Below are 27,551 nucleotides of genomic sequence, written 5' to 3'. Positions count from 1 at the left end.
TGCCTGAGCACAGCTAAAAGCGCACACTCCAATAAAATGTGCACCACAGATAAAACGGAGCCGAAGCGACACAGAGGTGGGTCCTCACGGCGCAATAAGTGGCCGTGTATCAGCTGAGTGTGCCCAATGCGCAGCCGGCAGAGGACAACAGACTCCTGGCGGGAGACCCGAATGGACGACCGCCACACAGTCGTCGTCGCCTTGATACGACGGAGGTTGTTTGGTACGGGCAGGTTGCGCCATTCAGCGTCCCATAAATCGAAAATTTTGCAGCGTAATAGTGCCCGCAAATCAGTCGCTGGGAGGCCAGTCTCCAGAGGTGGTTGAGTGATGGCCTCTTTCGCCAGGCGGTCAACATTCGCATTGCCGGGTATCCCAACATGGCCTGGGGTCCAAACAAAGACCACAGAGCGGCTGCAACGGTCAAGAGTATACATGGACTCCTGGATAGCCATCACCAGACGAGAACGAGGGACACACTGGTCAAGAGCTCGTAAACCGCTCAGGGAATCGCTACAGATCACGAAGGACTCACCTGAGCAGGAGCGCATATACTCTAGGGTACGAAAGATGGCGACCAGCTCAGCAGTGTAAACGCTGCAGCCAGTCGGCAATGAACATTGTTCGGAATGGTCCCCTAGAGTAAATGCATAACCGACACGACCAGCAACCATCGAGCCGTCAGTGTACGCAATGCCAGAGCCCTGAGACATTGCAAGGAGGGAAAGAAAGCGGCGGTGGAAGGCCTCTGGAGGGACTGAGTCCTTCGGGCCCTGTGCCAATTCCAGCTGAAGGCGAGGGTGAGGGTGAGGCACACACCACGGGGGTGTACGCAGAGGTGCCCGGAAAGGAGGCGGAAGAGGTAAAGCCCCAAGCCCGGAGAGAAGCTCTCGGATGCGGACCGCGATCGTACAACCTGACCGGGGCCGACGTTCTGGCAGATGGATGACCGATCGTGGGAATAGGAGACAATAGTTTGGATGCCCGGGCAAGCTAAAAACATGGGCAGCATAAGCGGCCAATAAATTTTGGCGCCTGAACCGCAATGGAGTGACACCTGCCTCCGCAAGTATACTGTCCACACGGCTGGTGCGGAAGGCACCAGTGGCAAGTCGTATCCCACTGTGTAGTATTGGGTCCAGCACCGGCAACGCAGATGGGGAAGCGGAGCCATAAGCCAGGCTCCCATAATCCAACGAGACTGGATTAACGCCTGGTAGAGCCGTAACAGGGTAGATCGGTCGGCGCCCCAGCAGGTGTGGCTGAAGCATCTCAGAGCATTCAGATGCCGCCAACACGCCTGTTTAAGCTGCCGAATGTGAGGCAGCCAAGTCAGCCGGGAATCAAATTTCCCACCGCCGCAGCGAGCCCGTTCATGGCTATTAAAAACAGGCAGACACTTAAAACAGAACACTGTGGCACACCGTTCTCCTGGACGTGGGAGGAACTATATGAGGCCGCGACTTGCACACGGAAGGTACGATACGACAGAAAATTGCGGATAAAAATCGGTACAGAACCCGAAGACCCCATCCATGAAGCGTAGAAAGGATGTGATGACGCCATGTCGTATCGTACGCCTTCCGCATGTCGAAAAAAACAGCGACCAGGTGCTGACGGCGGGCAAAGGCAGTACGGATGGCCGACTCCAGGCTCACCAGACTGTCGGTGGCGCAGCGGCCTTTACGGAACCCACCCTGAGACGGGAGCCAGAAGGCCCCAAGACTCCAATACCCAATTCAAGCGTCAGCTCACCATCTGTTCAAGCAACTTGCAAAGAACGATGGTGAGGCTAATGGGACGGTAGCTGTCCACCTCCAGAGGGTTCTTTCCAGGTTTCAAAACGGGGATGACAATGCTTTCCCGCCATTGCGACGGAAACTCCCCTTCAACCCAAAGACGGTTGTAAAGGTCGAGGAGGCGTCGCTGGCAGGCCACTGAAAGGTGTTTCAGCATCTGACAGTGGATGCTATCTGGCCCAGGAGCGGTATCAGGACAAGCGGCAAGGGCACTGCGGAATTCCCACTCACTGAATGGAGCATTGTAAGATTCTGGGTGGTGGGTGCGAAACGAAAGGCTCCGATGTTCCATCCGCTCTTTAATGGAGCGGAAGGCCAGTGGGTAATTGGAAGAAGCGGAACTAAGAGCAAAATGCTCTGCCAAGCTGTTGGCAATGACGTCGGAGTCTGTACAAACTGCTCCATTCAGCGAGAGCGCAGGGACGCTGACAGGGGTCCGATAGCCATAGAGGTGTCGGATCTTGGCCCAGACCTGCAATGGAGAGACATGGAGGCCAATGGTGGATACATACCGCTCCCAGCACCCCTGCTTGCTTTGGCGGATAAGGCGGCGGGCCCGCGCACGCAGCCATTTGAAGGTGATGAGGTGTTCAATGCAGGGATGGTGCTTGTGACGCTGTAGCGCCCACCGGCGATCTTTAATCGCTGCAGCGATCTCAGGCGACCACCAAGGCACAGTCCGCCGCCGAGGGGACCCAGAGGAACGGAGAATGGCAGATTCGGCGGCAGTAACGATGCCTGTGGTGACCGATTGAACCACCGCATCAATGTCATCATTAGAGAGAGGCTCAATAGTGGCAGTGGAGGAGAACAAGTCCCAGTCAGCCTTATTCATAGCCCATCGGCTAGGGCACCCAGAAGAGTGACGCTGTGGTAGTGACAGAAAGATCGGAAAGTGGTCACTACCACACAGGTCGTCATGGACACTCCAGTGTACAGACGGTAAGGGGCTAGGGCTACAGATCGAAAGGTCAATGGCGGAGTATGTGCCATGCGCCACACTGAAGTGTGAAGGCACCATCATTTAAAATCAAGAGATCGAGCTGCGACAATAAATGCTCAACGGTGGCGCCTCGACCTGTTGCCACTGACCCACCCCACAGAGGGTTATGGGCGTTGAAGTCGCCCAGTAGCAAGAAAGGTGGCGGCAATTGGGCTATCAGCGCAGCCAGGACATGCTGCGAGACATCACCATCCGGTGGAAGGTAAAGACTGCAGACGGTAACAGCCTGTGGCGTCCACACCCGAACAGCGACAGCCTCTAAAGGTGTCTGGAGAGGGACAGACTCGCTGTGCAGAGTGTGAAGGACATAGAGGCAGACGCCACCAGACACCCTTTCATAAGCTGCCCGGTTCTTATAATAACCCCGATAGCCACGGAGGGCGGTGGTTCGCATTGGTGGAAACCAAGTTTCCTGAAGAGCAATGCAGAAGAAAGGGTGAAAGCTGATAAGTTGTCGGAGCTCAGCTAGATGGAGGAAAAAACCGCTGCAGTTCCACTGGAGGATGATATTATCCATGGCTGAGAAAGGCGTGAAGGGACTGGGAAGGCAATTTACGCCGCTTGTTCACTCACTGCCACCGATTCAGTACCCGTGCGAGTGACATCCATGGCGTCTGAGGGACCGGCGAGATCAAGGTCCTCAGCGGACGCCAGAATCTCGACCTCATCCTCAGAAGCAGAGCTCAAAGGGTGCGGTGGGGTTGGTGCCACCGCAAGTTCTTTGGCCTTAGAGGTCTTTCTCTTTGACTTCTCTCGCTAAACCTTGGGTTTCACCGGCTGGTAAGGCTTCACCGATTCAGTCTCCGGGATGGAGGAGGATCGTGAAGCCCTACGCCCGGCCGCTGGTGGGGACTTTTGCCACTGTCGGCTGTCATCCTTTCCGCTGGTGGAAGCCTGGAAAGGGAGGGACCCAAGGGAACCCTTACGGGTGAGAGTAGCCGAAGAAGTTAGACGCTTCTCTGGCTGAGAAGCGGGGACGGACGTCCCCGATGGGTGGGAGGATGTTGCTCCTGAGGTAGGTGGTGCAGGAGCAACCAGTTGGGTAGAGCCCCCCCACGGGCAAGGGGGCCGGAGGAGTCATAACGCTCATCGAGCTGGCTGGAAGTCTCGAAACTGATGGGGCTAGCACGGTTGTTGTAGCAGCTGCGTAAGAAGATGTCATTCACACAGGATGGAGTCTGTCATATTTCCTTTTGGCCTCAGTATAGGTCAGCTGGTCCAGGGTCTTATATTCCATGATTTTGCGCTCTTTCTGAAAGACTTTGCATTCAGGCGAGCAAGGTGAATGATGCTCTCCGCAGTTGACACAGATGGGAGGCGGGGCACATGGAGTATAGGGACATGATGCGCGTCCGTAATCTCGACATGTGAGGCTGGAAGTGCAGCGGGAAGACATATGCCCGAATTTCCAGCACTTAAAGCACCGCATCAGGGGAAGGATATAGGGCTTGACGTCACAATGGTAGACCATCACCTTGACCTTCTCCGGTAATGTATCACCCTCGAAGGCCAAGATGAAGGCACCGGTAGCAACTTGATTGTCCTTCGGACCCCGATGAACGCGTCGGACGAAATGAACACCTCTACGCTCTAAGTTGGCGCGCAGCTCGTCATCAGACTGCAAAAGACATATGGCCGAACTTCCAGCACTTAAAGCACCGCATCAGGGGAAGGATATAGGGCTTGACGTCACAATGGTAGACCATCACCTTGACCTTCTCCGGTAATGTATCACCCTCGAAGGCCAAGATGAAGGCACCGGTAGCAACTTGATTGTCCTTCGGACCCCGATGAACGCGTCGGACGAAATGAACACCTCTACGCTCTAAGTTGGCGCGCAGCTCGTCATCAGACTGCAAAAGTAGGTCCCTATGGAAAATAACACCCTGGACCATATTTAAACTCTTATGTGGTGTAATGGTAACGTTAAAATCCCCCAACTTGTCACAAGCAAGTAACCTGCGTGACTGGGCGGAGGATGCCGTTTGTATCAGTACTGACCCAGAGCGCATTTTCGACAAGCCCTCCACCTCCCCAAACTTGTCCTCTAAATGCTTGACGAAGAACTGAGGCTTTGTGGATAGAAAACACTCCCCATCAGCTCTTGTGTAAACTAAGAATCGGGGCGAATGACTGTTACCTCCATCCTGAGACTTACACTCCTCCCACGGCGTGGCCAGAGAGGGGAACGTTTTCGGATCGTACTTCTGAGCATTAAATTGAGCCCGAGAACGCTTAGAGACTGCTGGCGGCTGGCCGCCAGCGATAGATGATGTACCACGCTTCATTGCGGGTCATCTGCCCTGATGCCACCTAATCCGACCAAGGGCCATCCCCACGGGTGCCACCCAGCCACAGCAAAGGCCACCTGGCAGGATGGCCGTTGCTGGGAGTCCCGATACCCCAAAAGGATAGGCGTCTACTCCTTGGCATACGTGGGGAGTTAATGGCGCAGGCGTCAGTAGAGCGATCCCTATGTTGTCAGGGGGCTACAACCAACAGGGTACATGGCGGCCCCACCACAACGGACTGGCTACCATGCTGGATGTTAGGTGACACGTGGTCCACGGTCGCTGTCAGTGCCGAAAGTGGCCCCCCACATTGCTTGGCAGAGAGTGCACGCAGGAGCGTATCGAAGCCCAAGAGATGTAGAGTGGGCAGGACTGCAACGCAACGATGGATAAGCTGGCGAAAGTTCTCAACGCAAGATGGACACAATGCACCAAGTAAGGCGCCCTTCCCCAATCGGCTCGCTCTTCGGAAAAATTTTGAGAGATGGAGGTCAAACCCGACAGGGGACCATCACAGAAGGCCGAAACGTTTGAGACTCCTTTTAGTCGCCTCTTACGACAGTCAGGAATACCGCGGGCCTATTCGTACCCCTGGACCCGCAGGGGGACAGAAGAACAGGGAATGGCAGACTCTGCGGCAGTAACGATGCCGGTGGTGACCGAGTGAACCACCGCATCAATGGTATCATTGGAAAGAGGCAATGGAGGTGAACGAGTCCCAGTCAGCCTTATTCATAGCCCATCTGCAGGGGCGCCCAGAAGAGTGACGCTGTGGTAGTGACAGAAAGATCGGAAAGTGGTCACTACCGCACAAGTCGTCATGCACACTCCATTGGACAGATGGTAACAGGCTAGGGCTGCAGATCGAAAGGTCGATGGCTGAGTACGTGCTGAGCGCCACACTGAAATGTGTGAAGGCACCATTATTTAAAAGAGAAAGGTCGAGCTGTGCCAATGCTTGCTCAATGATGCTGCCTCAGCCTGTTGCCACTGATCCACCCCACAGAGGGTTATTGGCGTTGAAGTCACCCAGTAACAGAAAAGGTGGCGGCAATTGGGCTAGCAGCGCAGCCAGGACATGCTGCGGGACATCACCATCCCGTGGAAGATAGAGACTGCAGACAGTAACAGCCTGAGGCGTCCACACCCGAACAGTGACAACCTCTAAAGGAGTTTGTAGAGGGACAGACTTGCTGTAAAGGGAGTGAAGGACTCAGATGCAGACGCCACAAGATACCCTCCAATACCCTCTCATAAGCTGCCTGGTTACTATAATAACTCCAATAGCCATGGAGGGCGGGGGTTCACATCGACAGAAACCAAGTTTCCTGAAGAGCAACGCAGAGGAAAGGGTGATGGCTGAGAAGTTGTCAGAGCTCAGCAAGATGGTGGAAAAAACCACTGCAGTTCCACTGGAGGATGACATTGTCCATAGCCAAGAAAGGCATGAAGGGACCAAGGAGGCAGATTACACCAGTGGGTCAGCTGCTGCCATTGATTGAGTACCTATGCAAATGACATCCATTGTGTGAGAGTCCGGCGAGATATACGTCCTCAGTGGACACCAGAATCTCTACCTCGCCCTCAGACGCAGTAGGATGCGGTGGGGTGGGTGCCACCGCAAGTTCCTTCGTCTTAGAGGTGGTCTTCTTGGGCTTTTCTCGCTGCTCCTTGTGTTTCACTGGCTGGGACGGCTTCACCAATTCAGTCTCCAGGTCGGAGGAGGATCGCGAAGCCCTACAACCAGCTGCTTGTGGGCACTTATGCCACTGTCGGGTGTCATCCTTCCCACTTGTGGAACCCTGGGAAGGGAGGGACCCAAGGGACCCCTTGCGAGCAAGAGGAGTCAAAGAAGTTGGATGCTCCTCCGGCTTAGAAGCGGGGACAGATGTTCCCGATGGGTAGGGGGGTGTTGCTCCTGAGGTAGGTGGCGCAGGAGCAACAGAGTGGGTAGTGCCCCAGCTGGGCAAGGGGGCATGTGGAGTTGTACGGCTCGGTGAGCCGACTGGAAGTCGCTGAACTGATGGGGCTATCACGGTTGTCGTAGCGGCAGCATATGAAGAAGTCATGCACACAGGACGAAGTCGTTCGTATTTCCTCTTAGCCTCAGATAGGTTGGTCAGTCCAGGGTCTTATATTCCATGATTTTCCACTCTTTCTGTAAGATCCTGCAGCCTGGCGAGCAAGGTGAATGATGCGCTCCGCAGTTGACACAGATGGGAGGCAGGGCACATGGAGTAGTGGGACGTGATGGGCGTCCGCAATCTCAATATGTGAGGCTGGAAGTACAGCAGGAAGACATATGGCTGAACTTCCAGCACTTAAAGCACCACATGGGGGAGGGATATAGGGCTTGACATTGCAGCAGTAAACCTTCATCTTGACCTTCTCCGGTAATGTATCACCCTTGAAGGCCAAGATGAAGGCACCGGTAGCAATCTGATTATCCTTTGGATCCCAATGAACACACCGGATGAAACGAACACCTTGACGCTCTAAACTGGCGCGCAGCTCGTCGTAAGACTGCAAAAGAAGGTCCCTATGGAAAATAATACCCTGGACCATATTTAAACTCTTATGGCGTGTGATGGTAACTGAAACATCCCCAAACTTGTCACAAGCAAGTAACCTTCATGACTGGGCAAGGGATGCCGTTTTTATCAATATTGACCCAGGACGCATTTTGGACAAGCCCTCCACCTTCCCAAACTTGACCTCTAAATGTTCTATGATGAACTGAGGCTTTGTTGACATGAAAGACTCCCCATCAGCCCTCGTACAAACTAAGAACTGGGGCTCCTTCCACGGTGTGGCCAGGAGTGGAACGATTTGGGATCATATTTCTGAGCGTTGAATTGAGCCCGAGAACGCTTAGAGACTACTGGCGACTGGCCACCAGCAAAAGATAACGTACCACGCTTCATTGTGGGTCATCCGCCCTGGTGCCACCCACTCCGACCAAGAGCCCTCCCCACAGGTGCCACTCAGCATCAGCAAGGGCCACCTGGCAGGACGGCCATTGCCGGGAGTGCCGATTCCACAGGGAGATAGGCATCTACTCCTTGGCATACATGGGGAGTTAATGGTGCAGGCATCAGCAGTGATCCCTGTGTTGTCAGGGGGCTACAACCAACGGGTACATGGTGGCTCCACCACAACGAACTGGCCACCATACTGGATATTAGGTGCAAGGAAGTCCATGGTTGTTGTCTCCACAAAAAAACAACACTGCACAGTGCATGGTGGATATCGCACCAAGAAATGTATCCTCGCCCAAGAAATGGAGAACGAGTGGAACGGCAATGTGGCGATGAGAAAGCTGGCTAAAGGTCTCAATGCGTGATGGGCACAATGCACCATGTAAGGCACCCTTTCCCAATTGGCTCTCTCTTCGGAAGAATTTGGAAATATGGGGGTCAAATCCGAGAGGGGACCACCACATATAGACCGAAACATTTGAGACTCCTTTTAGTTGCCTCTTATGACAGGCAGGAATACTGCGGGCCTATTCTAACCTCCGAACCTGCAAGGGGGTGAGTGGCAGAGATGGATTGCTTTTTGAAAACTTTTCTTCTTTCTTTTCTTTAAACAGTGTGTGTGTGTGTGTGTGTGTGTGTGTGTGTGTGTGTGTGTGAGAGAGAGAGAGAGAGAGAGAGAGGAGGAGGCAAAGAAGAAGACTAAGAAAAAGAAAAAGCAGCATCAGACGCTGAAGACCACATGACAGTCAACTGATTGCCGTGTCATCTTCAATTCATCAGATGCAGTGTTGAGTGGCATGGGATCAGAGCACACTACACTCCCAGTTGTTGCTGACTTTCTAGACCTTGGGTTCACTACTACTAATTCCTTAACTCTCTTACACTGGCATCATGAGGCTGAGTGCACTCAGCCTGTATTTTTCATTTTGCAATAAGGTTCATCAAACATAAGCTCAAATTGTTGGTACGATTTTCCCTTCATTTCTCAAAATATGAAGCTACATTAAGCTTTCTATAAAAAGACCTGTGCAATTATAAATCATTTTCGTCTCAATGTGTTAAAAATTTTCTGTCAGAAAATGAATCTGTGTTAATTTTCCAATCTACCTTTCTTTACAATTTCTCTTCCCCTAGGCAACGGCCTTGCCGCAGTGGATACACCGGTTACTGTGAGATCACCGAAGTTAAGCGCTGTCGGGCGTGGCCGGCACTTGGATGGGTCACCATCCAGGCCACAATGTGCTGTTGCCATTTTTCGGGGTGCACTCAGCCTCGTGATGCCAACTGAGGAGCTACTCGACCGAGAAGTAGCGGCTTCGGTCAAGAATACCATCATAACGGTCGGGAGTGCGGTGTGCTGACCACACATCCCTCCTATCCACATCCTCCACTGTGGATGACGTGGCGGTTGGATGGTCCCGATGGGCCACTTGTGGCCTGTAGAGTCAAATATTATCTCCAGGACACATTCCAGCTGTTCGTATGGCACAGGAGGTGAGACTTTTAATGAAACAGTATGTATCACAGAAATAATATACAACTCTTCATAAATATTTCATCAAACATTCCAAGTGTGGCTCCTAGGCCCAATATACATGCTTTGTGCAACATTTATATCACAATACTAACTTTCTGGCTTTATGGGAAGAATAATATTAAGTATAAAATTTAATGGCGAACTGCATATTAAGGATATTATGCCAATCGTTTATAAATAGAGCAAGTGCCTATATGAATGTTGATTACACAAGTCTCATTTTACTGATGTTTGAATTCAATTTCAGGCATTTTGCCATCTCCTTGCTGCATGACTACATCTCACCATCTCTTGGTGCACTTTTCCTCAAAAACAATTGAGTGTTGCACTTTCAGCACAAGAAACAGGTGTCTTTGATACCACACCAATATAATCATAAATTGTTTTGCACTTATTCAGTAAATCTTAGAGAATTATGTCTAGTTGGTTGTTATGTAAAAATTTTCCTTGAAGTAACATATTTTACAGTTATTTCAAGGATTTAGATGCCTACAAGCGACTGGGAATTATTCTGTGAGCTGCCTGCGGCTAAAACAAGAAACTGCTTCAAAATCACACCAGGTAAAGCACTTACATGAGACACAAAGAAGTAGCAACAGATTAAGAGTGTGTGAACTACTACAGTAATAAACAGCAGTTCTCCAATTTAAGTATTATTTTTGCAATCTAAATCTGCTGATGACAGTCACAAACAGCAACAGTAATAGACAAACTGATGGTATGGGACACAATGTCTTTTTTTCCCCAGCCCACCATGGCCTATTGCAGTTAGCACTGCCTCAAAGCATTTACAGCATTCAAGATATTAAAAGAGGAAAAAAAGGGGGACCATGGCTAACAACTGTTTCCAAATTAATCACCACCTTTTCCAATCCTAGAGGCAGTACATTAATTCTGACCACATACTACAATGTGAGGAAACTAGACAATTTTCACAAACTTATAGGCATAATTCCTTTATCTTCATCCAGAAAACTATGATCTTTATTCTAAGTATTCCTGTATACAATACAGAGGAAATTTTTTGTGTTTATTCTGGAAGGAGGTAACCACCCACCATATATTTGAGAGTGGGGGTGGGGGTGGGGGGGGGAGGGGGGCACGGGAGGGGGGGGGGGAGAGAGAGAGAGAGAGAGAGAGAGAGAGAGAGAGAGAGAGAGAGAGAGAGAGAGAGAGAGAGAGACTGGGACTGAGATCCAATAGTTAATAAGTATTCCACTCACCTGGCCAATGCGCACAATGCAACTGAAACCATATCCATGCTTTTTCACCAACGTACCAATAATTTGAAAAATAGTCTCACACATTGGCTTCATCTTGACTTGTGTAACTCCTGGATCTTCTAGTGATTTGAAACAAGCATTTCCAATAATACTGTAATAATAATAAAATTACATATTAATTAAAATGCCTTTTTATATGTAACTAAAATTGTAGCCTCTAATAATTTCTATACTGACTATGGGCAAGTCTTACTCTGAAAATGGTTCTTCACAGACAGCTGGATCCCAAAGATTTTGCAGTGGTAACTGCAAGCAATTATATATTTCAATCAGTGCCTCATGGTTACGTTCTTTCCAGTTCCAGTCTTTGCTTTCTGACACTTTGCTGATTTTATTTTTACCCTACAGTGGTAAGGAGAAAATCATCATGAGATTTGGACTTTTAAATACAACACAGTATTTTAAGCAACAGAACCAAACTTTGCAAACATGCATGCTACATACATTTGCATGGGAATTCAGGCTCTAGTTATAGTCAGCACAACTAAAATGAGGAAAAGAAGACTGTAGAGAGATAGTCATTTAGTTTGTTCAAACTGTTACATAAATAAAAAACATATATAAAAATCACAAAAATTTAAAAATGTGTGACAGAGTAGGAGGAGAACGTAGTTGCAGGCCACTGGGCACACATCAAACCGAGATGTCCATGCCACACTTCCACCCCTCACACTGTAAGTTGAGGTGCATCAAATTTTAGTATGAAGTCTACTTTCCCATAGGAAATATATGGTTTTGTTAGCTGTAATCCAAATGTCTGCTAGGGTCTGGAGTAGAGTGGTAGACAGGCTAATGGCACATCTCAGGTCAGCCAGCAGTGCACACTCAGAGAATGTAGGCACTAGTGAGATGGTTTCCACAACTGCATCGGTGAGGGTCCTGTTGATGTAAAATGAAGTCATGGATAAGTCTGGAGTGGCTCGTACATAGTCAGTAAAGTATGATAGCAACATTTAGAGAGGCTTGGAGCAAAGTATGCCACACCCCAGCAGTCCCCTTGATTGCTGTCAGCTGGTTTAGGGTTGTACTAGCCTGCCTTTCTGTATCCCAGGTTTAAAATCTGATATCGTATTTGCAATCATAGGTATCTGCACAGTACTTTGAGTCCAAGTTTGCCTTCTGTTGTCGTTTCTTTAGCTAACTTGTCAGCAAGTTCGTTTCCCAGAATACCCATGTGGCTTGAGGTACAGATTAGTATTACAGTGGTTCTGGAGCTGTGGAAGGCAAACAGTAGGTCTTTGAGCTTAGCGACCAATAAATTTCTGTATGCCTTGTAAGCAGCTCATTGAGTCACTGCAAATAAGGAAATACTTTGTGAAGTAAATTTTAATGTACCACACAGCCTGTGCTATGGCAACCAACTCTGCAGCATATACACTGTATGTATTTGACAACAATAATTCTCGTGCTCCCTTGCATGTGCAAACACATAAACAATCTTGTCATTGACTTTTGATTATGTTTGTAGATGCATGTTGAGTTTGGGTAATCATGAAGACTCTAACAGAATTGGTGTCCAAGAATGGTGGGATTAGCCTTTTTTCTTAGGGCCACAGAAGAAGGCCATCCGAATTAGAGGACTTTATACACACCATATGGGTGCCTGGGGGAACTGCATGCACACAGACGAGAGGGCAGTCTGAGGCCCTTGCACAGAACTTGCAGTCTTATCCCACCTGGCCTATCCAGTTTTAAGTGATTCATAAACAGCCTGCTGGTTGTGAAACAAAGTCATGTAACATGGATACGCATGCATTTGACAGATTGTGACAGCATAGTTACCAAGAGTTGCTGGCATTAGACTTGCAATGCTGGACACCATCGTCCATCAGTAGACTGTATACAAGGCTCATAGGGAAGGCTCTAGTCACCAACTGCACACCAATGCACCCACAATACCACTGATTGCAAATGGCAGAGAGGATTATGTTCAGAACCGAAACCTGAGGGATTCCAGTTTCCTGTACATATTTGTTACTGAGGGTCAAACCCACCCAGATCTGGGACAGTCCGAGGGATAGAAAATTTTAGATAAAAATGAGTAAACAGCCCTAAAAGCACCACCCATGCAGAGTATATAGGATGTGATAACAGCAGATGGTACTGTACACCTTATGTAAGTTACAGAACACAGCAACCTGGTGTTGGCGATGGGCTAAAGCATTGTGCACTACATATTCCAGGATAATCAGCTGGTCCATGGTGGACCAAACGACGAAAAGCTACTCTGAAATTGTGGTAAAGATCCTCTGGCTTCCAGGCACCAACACAGTCATCAGCTGACCATTCTTTTGAATAATTTACACAACCCATTCTTAGAAAGATTGGTTTGGTTGATCACTGGTCAAAATTTCAGGCCATTTTCCTGGTTTCAGAATAGGAATCCACCACCCATCACTGATTGGAGGGAAACTCCCCTTCCCAGCAAATATGACTGAAAAACCTGAGAATGTCTTCTATGCTGTTGCTAAGGTGCTTGTGGATTTTACTGAGTCAAGGGGTGTGTGTCTTAACACACTGCTTAAGCACTGTGGAATGAACTCCCATTCATTAAGTGGAACACTGTATTATTCAAAGCCATGTACAGGGAAGGATAAGGAATTTTGCTGCTCCAGATGTTTACTGGTCAGGAAAGTAGGATGATAGTTTCTGCATGTAGACACTTTGGCAAAGTGTCCTGCAAAACATTCACGAATTACTGCAGACTACCACCACTATGGGAGATATGAGGGACTGCTGTGAATGGTGAGTGCCCACAAATGCAGAGTAGTTTAGCACATACTTGAGGCAGTGGGATGTGGTCTCTCATGGATGATACATAATGTTCCAACACAGCTGCTTTCTCTTCTTTATTAAAAACCATGCCTTTGTTCGAAGTCTCTTGAAAGCTAGTAAATTTTCTATAGAAGGATGGTGCTTGTGTTGTTAAAGTGCCCTATGACACTATGATAGCTACAGCTACTTCTTTGTACCACTGTGGCACAGTTGTCCATTGGGAAGAGCCTGAAGAAAAGGGTATAATTGCTTCTGCAGTTTTTATAGTCGTGTCAATAATATCATGTACCACTCCTTCAATACCCCTCTCAGGGCTGGTTTCAAATGTCACTTTGGAGGCAATAGGTTGTCAGTTAGCTTTCCAAAGTGACCAAGAGTGGTATATGTTCCATTGGTTGATGGTTTGAGAAAAGAGTGTGATGTGAAAGTGGCCGTTGTCACAAATGTTGCCATGGACGGACCACTGGGTTAAGGATGAGACACTTGGGCTGCAGTCATAACATATTTGGCTGAGTATGTTTCATGGTCCGTACTGAAATGTGTTGCAGCTCCAGTGTTAAGGACACAGACTTCTAGTTTTGAAATTAATTGTTCTATTACTTGGTCCTGCTAGATGTGGTTTGGTTGCCCCACAGAGGATTTGTATAGGTACATGGTGAAAGACCCTCCCTGGATATGGTAAAGTTAAATTTTACTAAAAAAAAGGAAAAAGCGATAATGACAGAATCAAAGACCAACCATAAGTGTCAGCAAAGACATTAATTATGATTGAGCAGTAAGGTGCAGATAAATTAGCAAAAAACATTTGTACATGATTTTGTTTCACTCTCTCATATTTAGAAGGATGGTTAAGATGTATTGCTCGCAGTATAATGTGCTAGGAGTGTTTTGTATTGTATGTGATTTCGAATAAGAAGACCTAATAACAGAATTAAGTATTTTTAATTGAAGTGCAGTGGAGCCAAACTGGGAGAATTTCCTTCATGTTTTATATTATCTTGAGAGGCACTGGTGTTCCCTGGAGTCGGCTGCCTGCGTCTATAATTGAAATGTAGGAAAGGAAGTCCACGGTCATATTTTCACAACATTAACTAGAAAGAGAACCTTTCAGAAGACGACAAATATAATTAAAATATACTCAGTGATGGACACAGTAAAAAAGAGAAATGACACAAGATAAAGTGAATAAACAATTCCGTACATGCAGAACATTTAATAATAATGCAACTGTATTATCCTCTAATTTTTCCATTTTAATCTCTCTCTCTCTCTCTCTCTCTCTCTCTCTCACACACACACACACACACACACACACACACAAATTGTGGGCATTGAACTCTCTTAGGAGGGGGATAGTTGGAGGCAGCTGGTCCGCTAGTTCCACCAACTTGTGATATATTACAGATTTGTCAGCGGTAGGTGGGGGTTTAAATATTATTATATTAACTGAGAAATAGATATGAAAAGCCATGGGGTTTAACACTGTGGTTAGTGGCATTTGCTCACTGAAGAAGCCTGATTACATGAGCATGCAGACTCCACAAGCCCTCTCGGTGTTAATACAATTGATACAGGATTTTTAATAGTAAGGACTTGGGTTTCTGAGAACCTTGCCTCATGAAGCACCATGCCAACTGTAGAGTAATTAGCCTGGTGGTGATAGCAGCTATTGCAGTACCACTGAAGAAATATCAGACCGAGATATGAGAAAGCGGTGTAGAGGAAACAGAAGTACAAATTACGTTGCTGCTGAGTTGCATTATACCTGAAAGTGTAGTTCTTCACCAGTATTCACAGGCTTGACCTATGGGGGTGGGGGACTGAATTTAGAGCAGCATAATTCGGTTTAACTTTTGATTTATCATCCTTGTCCTTATAAGAGGTTTCAGTGTCTGTGAGGACTTTCCTGTCTTTAACTTCTGGAACAAATGAGGACCTGCATCCTGTGGCTATGTTAGCCCCTGGTTGGGAGCAGCCTGCTGGTCTGGTTCATCCTGGGGGGAGGGGGCATCTTGGCAGGTGTCCTCTTCCCTGATGATATCAGAGGAACATGAGGTATCTCTGGCTGCACTGATGGGGTGGTCACTATCAATGATGTGAGTGTGGGTGTTGAGAGAGCTTGTGCCCCCTTCCACGACTATAAAACAGGCACTGACATGTGGCTAGGGCCAGGAGTTGCAGTTTTGAGAGCTAGTTACCCTGCTAGATGTGAATTTTGACACAATGATAGCAAAGTTTGATGTCATATTGGTTGAAAGGAGTCATTCAAACTTTTTTTAGCATCTTGGTAAGACAGGCAGTTAAGTGTTTTATATTTCTGGATTTTGTTTCTCCTCTTGCAAACTGAACATGTTGGTAAACAAGGGGGATGGTGTTCTGGACAGTTTACACAAGTAGGAGGTTGTTCGCAAAGACTGTCCTCACGCGTTGTCCTGCTGCACGTCTCATTCATACAGCAGAACAATGTATGTCCAGAACTTTGACATTTAAAAATCTCAGAGGAGTAGGAAAGGGCTTGGCATATCATCTATATGAGCTCTGTTCAAAAATTCTGGAACTTTGTACACAAAATTATTCTATGCTTACCTTTTATTTATTATGCATGCTCTCCTTCATAATACTCCCTTCCACAATTCATACATTGCCCCCAACACAGTTTCCTTTTACGGAAGCAGTCTTGGTATGCCTCTTGCTGGATTGTGTGAAGTGCTGTTCGTGAATTTTCTTTTTCTTGTCTTTTGACAGGGTTTTCAACTTTGAAAATAAAAAACAGTCTGTCGGGGCCAGGTCTGGAGAGTACAGAGGATGAGGCAGCACAGTGATTTTGTATTTTTGTGCAATAGCCACATACCAACAGGGATGAATGTGTAGGTGCATTATCGTGATGCAAGAGCCATGAATTGTCCCGCCACATTTCAGGCTGTTTCTTTCTCACATTTTCTCACATGTCCTGCTAGTACCACTGATTAACAGTTTGTCCCTCTGACACGAATTCATGATGAACTAATACATCAAAGTCAAAGAAAACTACTAGCATGGCTTTGACATTTGACGTAACCTGATCTGATGAGCTTTTTTTGGTCTTGGAGAACCTGTCCCAACCCATTATGAAGACTGAACCTTGATCTCAACATCATAACTGTAGATCAATGTGTCATAACCAGTTATGATTTTCTTAAAGAATACCTTGTTCTCATTTGCGTGATCAAAAAGCTCATAACACATTGCGAGGAAGAGGTCTTTCTGATATTGCTCATGACCCTTGGAATGAACTTGGCAGCAACACAATTCATTCCAAGATGTTGTGTCAGGATTTCACAACGTGATCCAACTGAAATGTTACATTCTTCTGCAATCTCTCTGACAGTCAGTTTTCGATTGGCACACACAATTTCATTGACGTTCCTGACTTGAGTGTCGTCAGTAGATGTTGAAGGGCATCCTGAACGAGAGTCACCTTTACTTTCCGTCCGTGTGAACCATTTATAACACCGAGTACTGCTTAAGCATTCATTACTGTAGGCTTCCTGCATCATTTGGTATGTCTTTGTAAAGGTTTTCTTTAACTTCACACAAAATTTAATGCATTCCTTCTCTAACTGCCATCTTGAATTTTGTAAACGGTGTGACACAATGATCTATTTAATACAGCACTGAACAATAACTAACAGACCTACAACAATGAAACTTCCAGCAGTTACACATAAACACAGGCATGTGCAGGGTTGCCAACTGCATTTTGCTCCAACACACCATTGGCACAAAATTATGAATATTCCGGAATTTTTTGAACAGGCCTCAAAAACCATAAAATCTTAAGTTTTTGAGGTAAAACATTTCCATCAAAGGTTAGGATGAAAGCTCCTCTGTCCACCCAACTATTCTCAGGCCCTCTCTGAATGTAACTAACAAACTGGATTTCAACCACTCTAGGTTAGCACACAGTTCTTTATGTGTCTGTTAACATTTGTCCTGCTGGACGATGACATTTTGAATCCTGTTGAGTCTGATATGAATAGAGATGGCAACTGGTACTTCCCAACACTTGTCAAAGGACTGAAGTGCCTGTGATTTGTCAGTATTCAATGTTTCAATCAACAAAGATCCTTATATTCTCTATTGCAGCAACTAAAATCAGTCCCCAATATTCTTCACGAAAAGTAGTTCTACAGTATGCCAAGAACTGGTGAACTGCTCAACTCCGTTTCTCCTTGTCAGACTATCACCCCATGGCATAGTCAAATTTGGAAATGTCATGAGGTTGTAAGTCTCTGCATTAATCTCACTTTCGATCCGCTGAGACGGCTGTGTTGATATGGTGCCCAGTATTCACGAATTTGATCTGTTTCAGTGTGCACTGTCTGTCCTGATGCCATTCACTCAAATTGGAGGCTCTCCCCATGGGTGCCACCCTGTCATGAAAAGGCTACCTGGCTTAGTATCCATTGTCCAGGGTCCTGTGTGCCAGACTGAACATGCACCTACAACTTGGCATATGTGAGATCAGTGCTACCCCTGGGTTGTCAGGGGGCTATGCTGTGAGAATACAGGATGATTCTCCCACGACGGTTTAGTAACCAGCTGGATTTTGGGTGCTAACAGAACTCCACTCCAGTAGTAGATGCAGAAGATTACAGTGCATGGTGGATAGATTACGCACTATGTAAGATTCCATTCCTAGAATGGTCCATACTTCAGTGAAATTTAGAATATTGGAGGTCGAACTCTAAAAGGGGAACACAAGTAATTGAATGAAGAAGGTTGTGAAACTTATGGGTGTCCTAATAATGGCCAAATCTGCAATGTAAACAACTCGTTAGGTATGAGACCCCTTTCAGGTGCCTTTAATGAAAGGCAAGGAATAACTGCGGGTTTATCCTAGCCCATTACTCCACAGGGGGAACGCTTACAGCTATTTTCTCGAGAAGGAGTTTTTTAAAAATGTATACATATTTATGTAGGTGGCATCTATCTTACCCCTAACCCTCATTATGAATGCTTTTACACCAGTGGCAGTCAACATGGTCCCTACAGTTCACAAGGGGGCATTCCAGATTTCTTGGTGGAAGGCAGGCATATCAAAAACATTTTCATCAGGTTTTCATGAAATTCTGACAAAGTACTTTGTAAGTAATTATTTTTATATACTTAAACTTGTTTCAACCCTGCTTTATAAATGTTATAAAGTACAGTTACTTCCCTACTTATTAAATCACTATTACTGTGGAACTGGTGGGCTTTATAAAATTTTAACAGACACAAAAGTGGAAAATAGATAAAAAATGTTGGCTACCTCTGTTCTACATCCCTATGTCTCTCATTTAATCAGTCATGCTTTGCATTTTTGCACTCTGTTAATCTCATTTTTTAGTCATCTGTATTCCCTTTTTGTCTTCCTAATTTGTATACTGTCTCTTTCAGTAAAATAAGTTCTTCAATATCTCGTGCATTAGCCAATGATTTCTTCTGGACTTTGTCTTCTTGCCAATTTGATCCTTTGCTGTCTTCACTATGTCATCCATCAAGGCTACACACTTGTTCCTACCCCTGTTTCAGCCAATTGCTGCCTAGTTCTCCCTTTGACACTCTCAACAATCCTTGCATCTTTCAACTTATTCAGGTCCCACCTCCATAATTACCTATCTTTTAAAACTCTGAAGACCAGCCACTTAGAACAATGTCAGGCCTACAAAACAGCAATTTATGCCATTATGTAAAGTGTTACTAGTGCATATGTAATTGATATATCTTCAAGAGTAACACACATTACAAACAGACAAAGCTTCAAGATTTATTTTTCATATTTACTTAAGTTCTTTGATAGATTAAAAATTTTAAAAAAATTATGACGAAACGGGAGAGGGAGTATGAGATGAGTTATTGAGCAATTTCTTCCTATTGAGCTTCCAAAATTCCTGAGTCACTCAACAAACAGAATGTGGCCCGAGCTATGCATGGGCTTGTCACCAAAGCAATTCTTCAGTTTTAATCTACAATTTACAACCAGTAAATTACAGTCAGGGTCTACATTTGCCACTGGAAACATTTTGCAGGTTAAAAGCTGGTTTCGAAAACTTTTGTCTTACCATGACATACTCTACTTGAAATGTTTACAACCCCTTTTCTTGATTTTTTAAACCACGTAACAGCAATGAGTAAATTATGCTCTGTGCAAAATTCTACCATGTAACTTTCTCTTTCATTCCTTTGCCTCTGTCCATGTTCTACTATTTTTCCTTTTCCTACAATGAATTCCAGTCCCCAATCACAATCAAATTTTCATCTTCCTTAACTATCTATATAATTTCTTTTATCTCACCACAAATTCTTTCAATCTCTTCAACTGCGGAGCTAATATGCGTATAAACTTTTACTTCTGTTGTGGGTGTTGGCATTGTATTTTTGCTATACTAACATGTTCAATATGTTGTTCATATACTTACCCACATTTCTATTTTTATTCATTCTAGACCTACTCCTCCGTTATCCATATCTGATTTTGTACTTGTAATCCTGTACTCACCTGACCAGGACTGCTATTTTCACCACCACTGCACTTCGCTAATTCCAATAAACTTTAACTTATCCTTTTCTTCCCTTTTCAAATTCTCTAATTTACTACCCAATTAAGCGATCTAAATTCCACGCTCTGACCCATTGAATGTCAGTATTGCTTTTCCTGATGAAGACAGCCTCCTGAGTAGCCACTGCCTGGAGATCTGAATGAGCGCAATTTTACCTCTGATGTATATATTTATAGCATCACAAAAGTCAATGTTTTATTACACAAAACAAAATTCCGACTCGTCACGGACCACGAGTCACTAACTTTTGCCTTTGACTTCAAAGTTAAGTTTCTAGATACGATTTCAGGAGTCCTGACTCTTTTTGAGCAAATATACCTGGATCTGGATAACACAATGATTGACAGTTGAACAAGGAAGTAGGGGATGTCAATGGTTATCTATTAGGTGTTGCAGTGATATGGCTCCAATAGCAGCAGCTGTGCAGTTCTGTACTTTGTACAGTCATACATTTTCTACATTCACGCAGCATTTAGTCCTCATTTGCAGGATCATAATAATCTTATCACTTCCCTAAGCACTTTCACAGTTAGCTACACACGTTCCATAAAAGATACACAACACATTGGGAAACACAGCATGTAAGAATAAATTACAAAAGTAATGTTACAGACAGCAATAAACCGCAGCTGACTTTTAACTGAGAGCTGAGGTAGCAGAGCAAAACAAAAACTGTGTGCAGCCTGTACAGTATAGGAGAGAGTGACCAGACTCATGCTCTGATTGATTGTCACTAAGGTAGCTGACAAATGGTAGGACCTAGGCACCATCTGTTCAGGGTTATTTCTTCTCCATTTTCTTGTGGTGCTGCCTGTTTTGCGGGTGTATGCAGAGCATTATCAATAGAGTCAAGTTACATGAGATGGAGAACAAAACAATAAGATTTATATCAACTGCATGAGCTATTGGCATGCTGTGTATTAGCCCAACACAACACCCATCTGATCTCTGTCAATCACAAAGTTATTTCAATTACGTTACATTCAAGTACATAATTACAAGCAATAGGATTGAAATCATAGAAAGTAACATTCTATAGATACACTCTTCACATATGCTGTTGGCCAATAAAACTACAACACCACAAAAGTGGCATCTTTATTAGATTGGCATGATGTGTGATGCATGCTATTGCTATTATTATTATTGTTATTGTTACTCGTGTAAGAAGAAGAAAAATCTGCCAGCATGTGTCAGAATTTGACAGTTGCAGGATCATAGTCTATTGAGAACGCAGTTTATTGTTCTGTGATATAGCTGCTCATGTTTCTTGGGATTCAACACACAATGTATGTAGAAGCAGTTGGTACAAGAGGGCAATACTCAATGCCATGCAGGATATCAATGGCCCCTTGTGACTACCAACCAAGACAACCTGTCTGTAGACATATTGTTCACTTGGCCACAGAGAATTCCACAGCGACATGATTTACGTAATAGGCCTGTTTGCAGCAAATCAAGTGTCCACAAGTAAAGCGTGATGCTGTCTGGAGCATTGTGGGCTATCAACAAGATGACAATCACTGCAGTTTCCACTGATGTGACAACCTAGAGAGGCACATCACCCATAGTGCGGCAAAAAACAGTGGACACGTGTGAAACATATAGGCTTTTCAAACAACTCTAGTTGTGTGGTACTATTGAGGTCCTGCATACCATATGAGTATTGTCTTCTTGACCCTTTGATTTCAGCTGCGTGTGACAGTCGGGCAACCTAACGAATGCAAGCAGAAATACCATGGAGCAATAAACTGCCATGATCCTGCTGCAGTGTGCAGGCTCTATGGAGAATGAATCTTGTCAGATTGCACTTATCAGTGTCATACAGACCCAGCACCTACTTTAATGGTATGTGGTACCAGTGGGGTGCACAACACGATCACCTCTGGTTCGCATAGCCAGTAATTTGGATATCAGTATTACATTGCTGTCACTTTAATGGGCAATGATTTCTCCATTTTCAATGTCTCTCTGATGTTTTCTTTCAACAACATGAAGCACGATCCCATGTTGCCCACATTGTTCTGATCAACCGTCACACACAGGGCATTCGACTGATGCTCTGGAGAGCACATTCTTCCCATCTTGCACTAGCTGAAAAAAATCTGGACGTACTCTGTCAAGAGACTGGCAGGCATTCACTTCCAAGATGCGACAACTGATGAACTCTGGCATACAGCTGAAGCAGTAGGGAATGACATATCCCCATCTGTCACCCAAGCACAGTTTGGCTCAATGTCCAGTCATGTTAGAGGTACTGTGACGCCAGTTCTGTGTACTAAATGTCCCACGCTGCATACCCTCCAAATCAGCTACAAATTTGTGAGTTATTCCTACTCTAATGTGTATGCGCAGTAAATAAAATTTCATAATTTGCTGTTCTTCCTGGTGTTGCAATTTTAGTGGTCAGCAGTGCAAAACATACCATAATGCTGGAAAATTAAAATTTACCTTGCCACACCCGGCCAGTCTGTCTTCAAAACCTTTTATATATTGTGTAAGCAAATACACCATCATTTTTGTGGCATTACGGTACTTGTGCTGCTTATCTGCTTCCATTGAGTCACAAATAGTCTTATCCAATTCTTTGACACTAATCCTGAAAGCTTTAGAATTTTTCTCCTTTAATATACTACCACAACATTTACAAACATTCAGTTGAAAGTAATTTAGTAGCTAAAATGTACTAGTCAACAGAACTTAGAATTTAAAGTTATTGTGATTAAACCACACAGAAAGCAAAATATCTGAATAAAGTGAAATACACTGTTTTAATGAAACAGGCACAGTCCACGCATATTTACCTGTCCCAGTGAAACTTGTGAAATTAAAATTTATGCACAAGTAAATCTACCTTAAAAGGTGGAGAATCATGTGTATACTATGAGGTGGCACACACTTTTAAAGCTAGAGGAGATCTGCTCACCATGAGTGTTGATAAACATATTGAATTGGCAATCACTGAACTAACAAAACTAGAATTCATAGGAAGTAAATCATTCTTTGTGTGTGTTCAGCTCACCTAATGGTAATGTGGACACATTCTTCAATAAATTAACTGAATTCATGGAAAGAGCCTTAGCCTCCAAAAGTAGACACAGTATTTGAGGATAAAAATAGTTACATATTTCTAACATTTTGAGCACTATTGACACGAATGTTACCAACAGGGTACCAAAAAGCTCAGTATGTCTTGGACCCTATACTTATACACAATGACAGGGAAAATTGGAAAGAATAGTATTTATGAATGTATTTTGGCCTTCCTGATCATCATCATTATGCAAAGCTAAAAAAAGGTGCTTGGTAAAACCCATAAAACTGCAGGTCTACAAAAGGATCTTCCCAGAACTTGAAGTATGTACCTTTTATTGGATAATGGCAAATCAAATCTGGGATGAAGTGTATATGGCAAACAATGTGGATTTTTGAGGAGAGATGCATTTTACAAATAGATAGATAACTGTGGGTATTAGAAAGTCATCCAAGACACTCAAATCTCTCAGTTTTTTGCAAAAGCACTACACTAATCCACAGCTCCTAGATTACTATCACAGGTATAAAAGATGGCATACATGGGTACTGCTTGCTGGAAAAAAAGTCAATGATAAAATAACATGTAATGCAGAAAACAACAGCATAGTACCAGAATGTTTTAAAACATGAAACAGAAAAGGCAGATCCAATTATAACAACATTTAAGTCCTAATATGGAAGCAGAACAGCGGAAAATCTGAGAAACTGGCAAATTTTATGATTATTTCTCTGCTACTGCGGAGAAGCTGCAGCAAAATCTTCCTACATGCAGCACCTACAATGACTAAGACAGCAAACACAACATAGCTATAAGTCACGAAAAAAGTTTAGAAATTAAGAAGTCAGCAAGGGTAGATGAAGTTCCAGCCTCTTTTCTGAAGGTGTGCATGGGCAGCATAAAAGCCATGGACCTACCGCATATTTTCCAAGGAAAATCAAAGTAACAACTGAAAACTGTTTTCTATCAAGGAATAAAATTTTAGAATAAAGCACCCAATGAAATGAAAAAGTTAACTAAAATATACCTGTTTAAAAATGGAGCTAAAATGATCATCATAAGTAATGGATATTATACAACTGAAGATTACTTACAGGAGACCAAGTAGTGGTTAATAACAAAAGGGAATAACTACAAACACCTTGTCACATTACATTATCACAGTGTAATACTTTTAAAAGAAAATCACATGTAGAAGATCTGAAGTGCATGTTGGTAACGTCTTTTCATTCTCCTGAGTGCAACATCTCAATTATCATGACTGGACACAGACTTCGTTTTTCAGGCGAACTGAGGTGAGGACATGAAGAGACACATGGGGTGCCATTATAACTGACTGTTTTGAGCCTGGAGTCAATTTTCCAGACTAATTAGTGCAAGGGTCATAGCAGCATGTTCATGGTGAAGGAATCACCAGTCGGTGTTCCAAGGCCTGTTTCACACTGGGACACTTGTGACAGTCGCCACACACCGTCAGTTGGCTTGCGGAGTATAGATGTAGATGTAAATACATTCATTTAAACTGGAGCATTCACACTGGGACACTACACTGCCTGCCTCACCGAGCCACTGTGATCCAGCAGTGACTTACCCTCGCCACATGTGACGGACAAGGTGACTGTGTTTACAGCAGTCACTGCCAGACATGCATTAGTTTGAATTGGAGTGTTCACACTGGAACACAGATCACAGACACAGTGCTGCACATTCCCCAACCAACAGGCAGTCATTTTTGAGACAGTTACTCAAAACATACATTATACTGTATACATTGTAGTCAGGAGTTTAGATTTGATTAACACAGAAGATTTTGTTGATTTATTGATCCATTTTCATCTACACAATGTGCAAGAGATATTTGGATTTTTTTTGTTAATATTAACAGTTTTACATATAATATACCTTTGTACATAATAACACACATTAATATATCAATTAACGATGAATACTTAAATAAATGTTGTTATGCTATATACAGAGAGATAAAATACAAATGTTCTTCTGAATGAGACTACATTGGGTAAACACACAAAAATTTAGTTTTGTAGGTATTCATTTACTGTGTAAAAGCAGTGATCAACTAAGTACAACTTCAATTGAGATTTGTAGTGACCAATGTTTTGTATGTGTTTAATCGTATCTGGTAAGGCACTGTATAGTTTGATACTAGGATGGATAAGGCTGTTTTGAAATAACTTTGTGTTGGCACTTTGAACATGTACATCCAATTTTTGTCTTGTATCACAGCTGTGTATTGTGTGATTTTGAATGATGAGTGGTCTTTTTGTATGTAAATTCTGCTTTAAATACATTATATTTTCAAGTATATATATATATATATATATATATATATATATATATATATATGCAAGGAAGTGGCAGGATCATCCTTTTTTGAAACAATGGTCTACATGATTTGCAATTATCTACCCCTTCCATTATTCTTATAATTTTTATTTTTTTTAAATTTGGAATGTTTTGATGGCATCTCCAGAATTTCCCCAGAACATAAGCCCATACCGGAGGTAAGAATGTACAACTGCATAATATACATACTGAAGGACGTTGTAGCTGGTACAATTTTTTAACGTATACAGCACAAAACAAGAAGTACTTAATTTTTTGTTCATTTGCTCGATATGTGTTTTCCATTTTTAGTTGTCTTGTAGATGAAGCCCAAGAAATTTGGTACAGGCTGTTTTGGCGATTGTCAGTCCGTATAGCACTAGATTGGGTGATATCAGATTTTTTGTTTGTGCTGTGTGTATATCCACAGCTAGTTTTTTCAGTGTTTATTATAAAGTCATTGTCATCAAAGTAACATATTAGCCTGTCAGTGGCTTCTTTATGTTTAGGTCATTTACATATCTACATCTACATCTACATCCATACTCCGCAAGCCACCTGACGGTGTGTGGCGGAGGGTACCTTGAGTACCTCTATCGGTTCTCCCTTCTATTCCATTCTCGTATTGTTCGTGGAAAGAAGGATTGTCGGTATGCCTCTGTGTGGGCTCTAATCTCTCTCATTTTATCCTCATGGTCTCTTCGCGAGATATACGTAGGAGGGAGCAATATACTGCTTGACTCTTCGGTGAAGGTATGTTCTCGAAACTTTGACAAAAGCCCGTACCGAGCTACTGAGCGTCTCTCCTGCAGAGTCTTCCACTGGAGTTTATCTATCATCTCCGTAACGCTTTCGCGATTACTAAATAATCCTGTAATGAAGCGCGCTGCTCTCCGTTGGATCTTCTCTATATCTTCTATCAACCCTATCTGGTACGGATCCCACACTGCTGAGCAGTATTCAAGCAGTGGGCGTACAAGCGTACTGTAACCTACTTCCTTTGTTTTCGGATTGCATTTCCTTAGGATTCTTCCAATGAATCTCAGTCTGGCATCTGCTTTACTGACGATCAACATGATATGATCATTCCATTTTAAATCACTCCTAATGCGTTCTCCCAGATAATTTATGGTATTAACTGCTTCCAGTTGCTGACCTGCTATTTTGTAGCTAAATGATAAAGGATCTATCTTTCTGTGTATTCGCAGCACATTACACTTGTCTACATTGAGATTCAATTGCCATTCCCTGCACCATGCATCAATTCGCTGCAGATCCTCCTGCATTTCAGTACAATTTTCCATTGTTACAACCTCTCGATACACCACAGCATCATCTGCAAAAAGCCTCAGTGAACTTCCGATGTCATCCACAAGGTCATTTATGTATATTGTGAATAGCAACGGTCCTATGACTTTACATAGAGTAAGTACAGAACAGGATCCATTACTGATCCTTGTGGCACTCCATATTTAACAGTCAGTAGCTTGGAATTATATTGCCTAATGACATTGTCCCTTTCTTGATCTATTTCCACATATTGTTCCCTGTTCTTAAGATAAGAGCTGAGCCAGTTGTTAGCTGTTCCCCTAATGCCAAGATTTTCTAGCTTGTGTAGCAATTTGTCATGATTTATGGTGTCAAATGCCTTTGACACATCTAAAAATATGCCCATGGTAAGTTTTTTGTTGTCTAATGCTATCAGTGCCTCTAATAGAAAGGAGTGAAAGATTCGGTTGAGCGGTTTGCTCTAAATCCATGTTGAGATTCTGGCAGAATGCCATTTACCTCTAAGAAGACTGTTAGCCTCTTATTGAAAAGCCTTCCTAACATTTTTGAGAAAACAGACAGAAGTGCCAGTGGTCTGCAGTTGGAAATATCTTTGTTTCCTTTCTTGTATAATGGCTTTATGTTTGCTATT

At 44.1% G+C, this 27,551-nt stretch overlaps 1 protein-coding gene across 1 annotated transcript in view; it reads right to left on the bottom strand.

Moving 5' to 3' along the window:
• LOC124624589 (condensin complex subunit 1) overlaps positions 1-27,551 on the bottom strand; it is a 213,413-nt gene that overhangs the window by 179,004 nt on the left and 6,858 nt on the right. The window contains exons 3-5 of the mRNA XM_047149116.1: positions 22,702-22,856; positions 11,085-11,233; positions 10,832-10,982 (exon numbers count right to left, since the gene is read on the bottom strand). Of these exons, the coding sequence (XP_047005072.1) occupies positions 10,832-10,982; positions 11,085-11,233; positions 22,702-22,856 (455 nt within the window). The remainder of the gene's footprint in view (positions 1-10,831; positions 10,983-11,084; positions 11,234-22,701; positions 22,857-27,551) is intronic.

The sequence above is a fragment of the Schistocerca americana genome, chromosome 1 (assembly GCF_021461395.2).
Source record: "Schistocerca americana isolate TAMUIC-IGC-003095 chromosome 1, iqSchAmer2.1, whole genome shotgun sequence".
Classification (NCBI taxonomy): Eukaryota; Metazoa; Arthropoda; class Insecta; order Orthoptera; family Acrididae; genus Schistocerca; species Schistocerca americana.
This window is presented reverse-complemented; position numbering and strand designations above follow the sequence as displayed.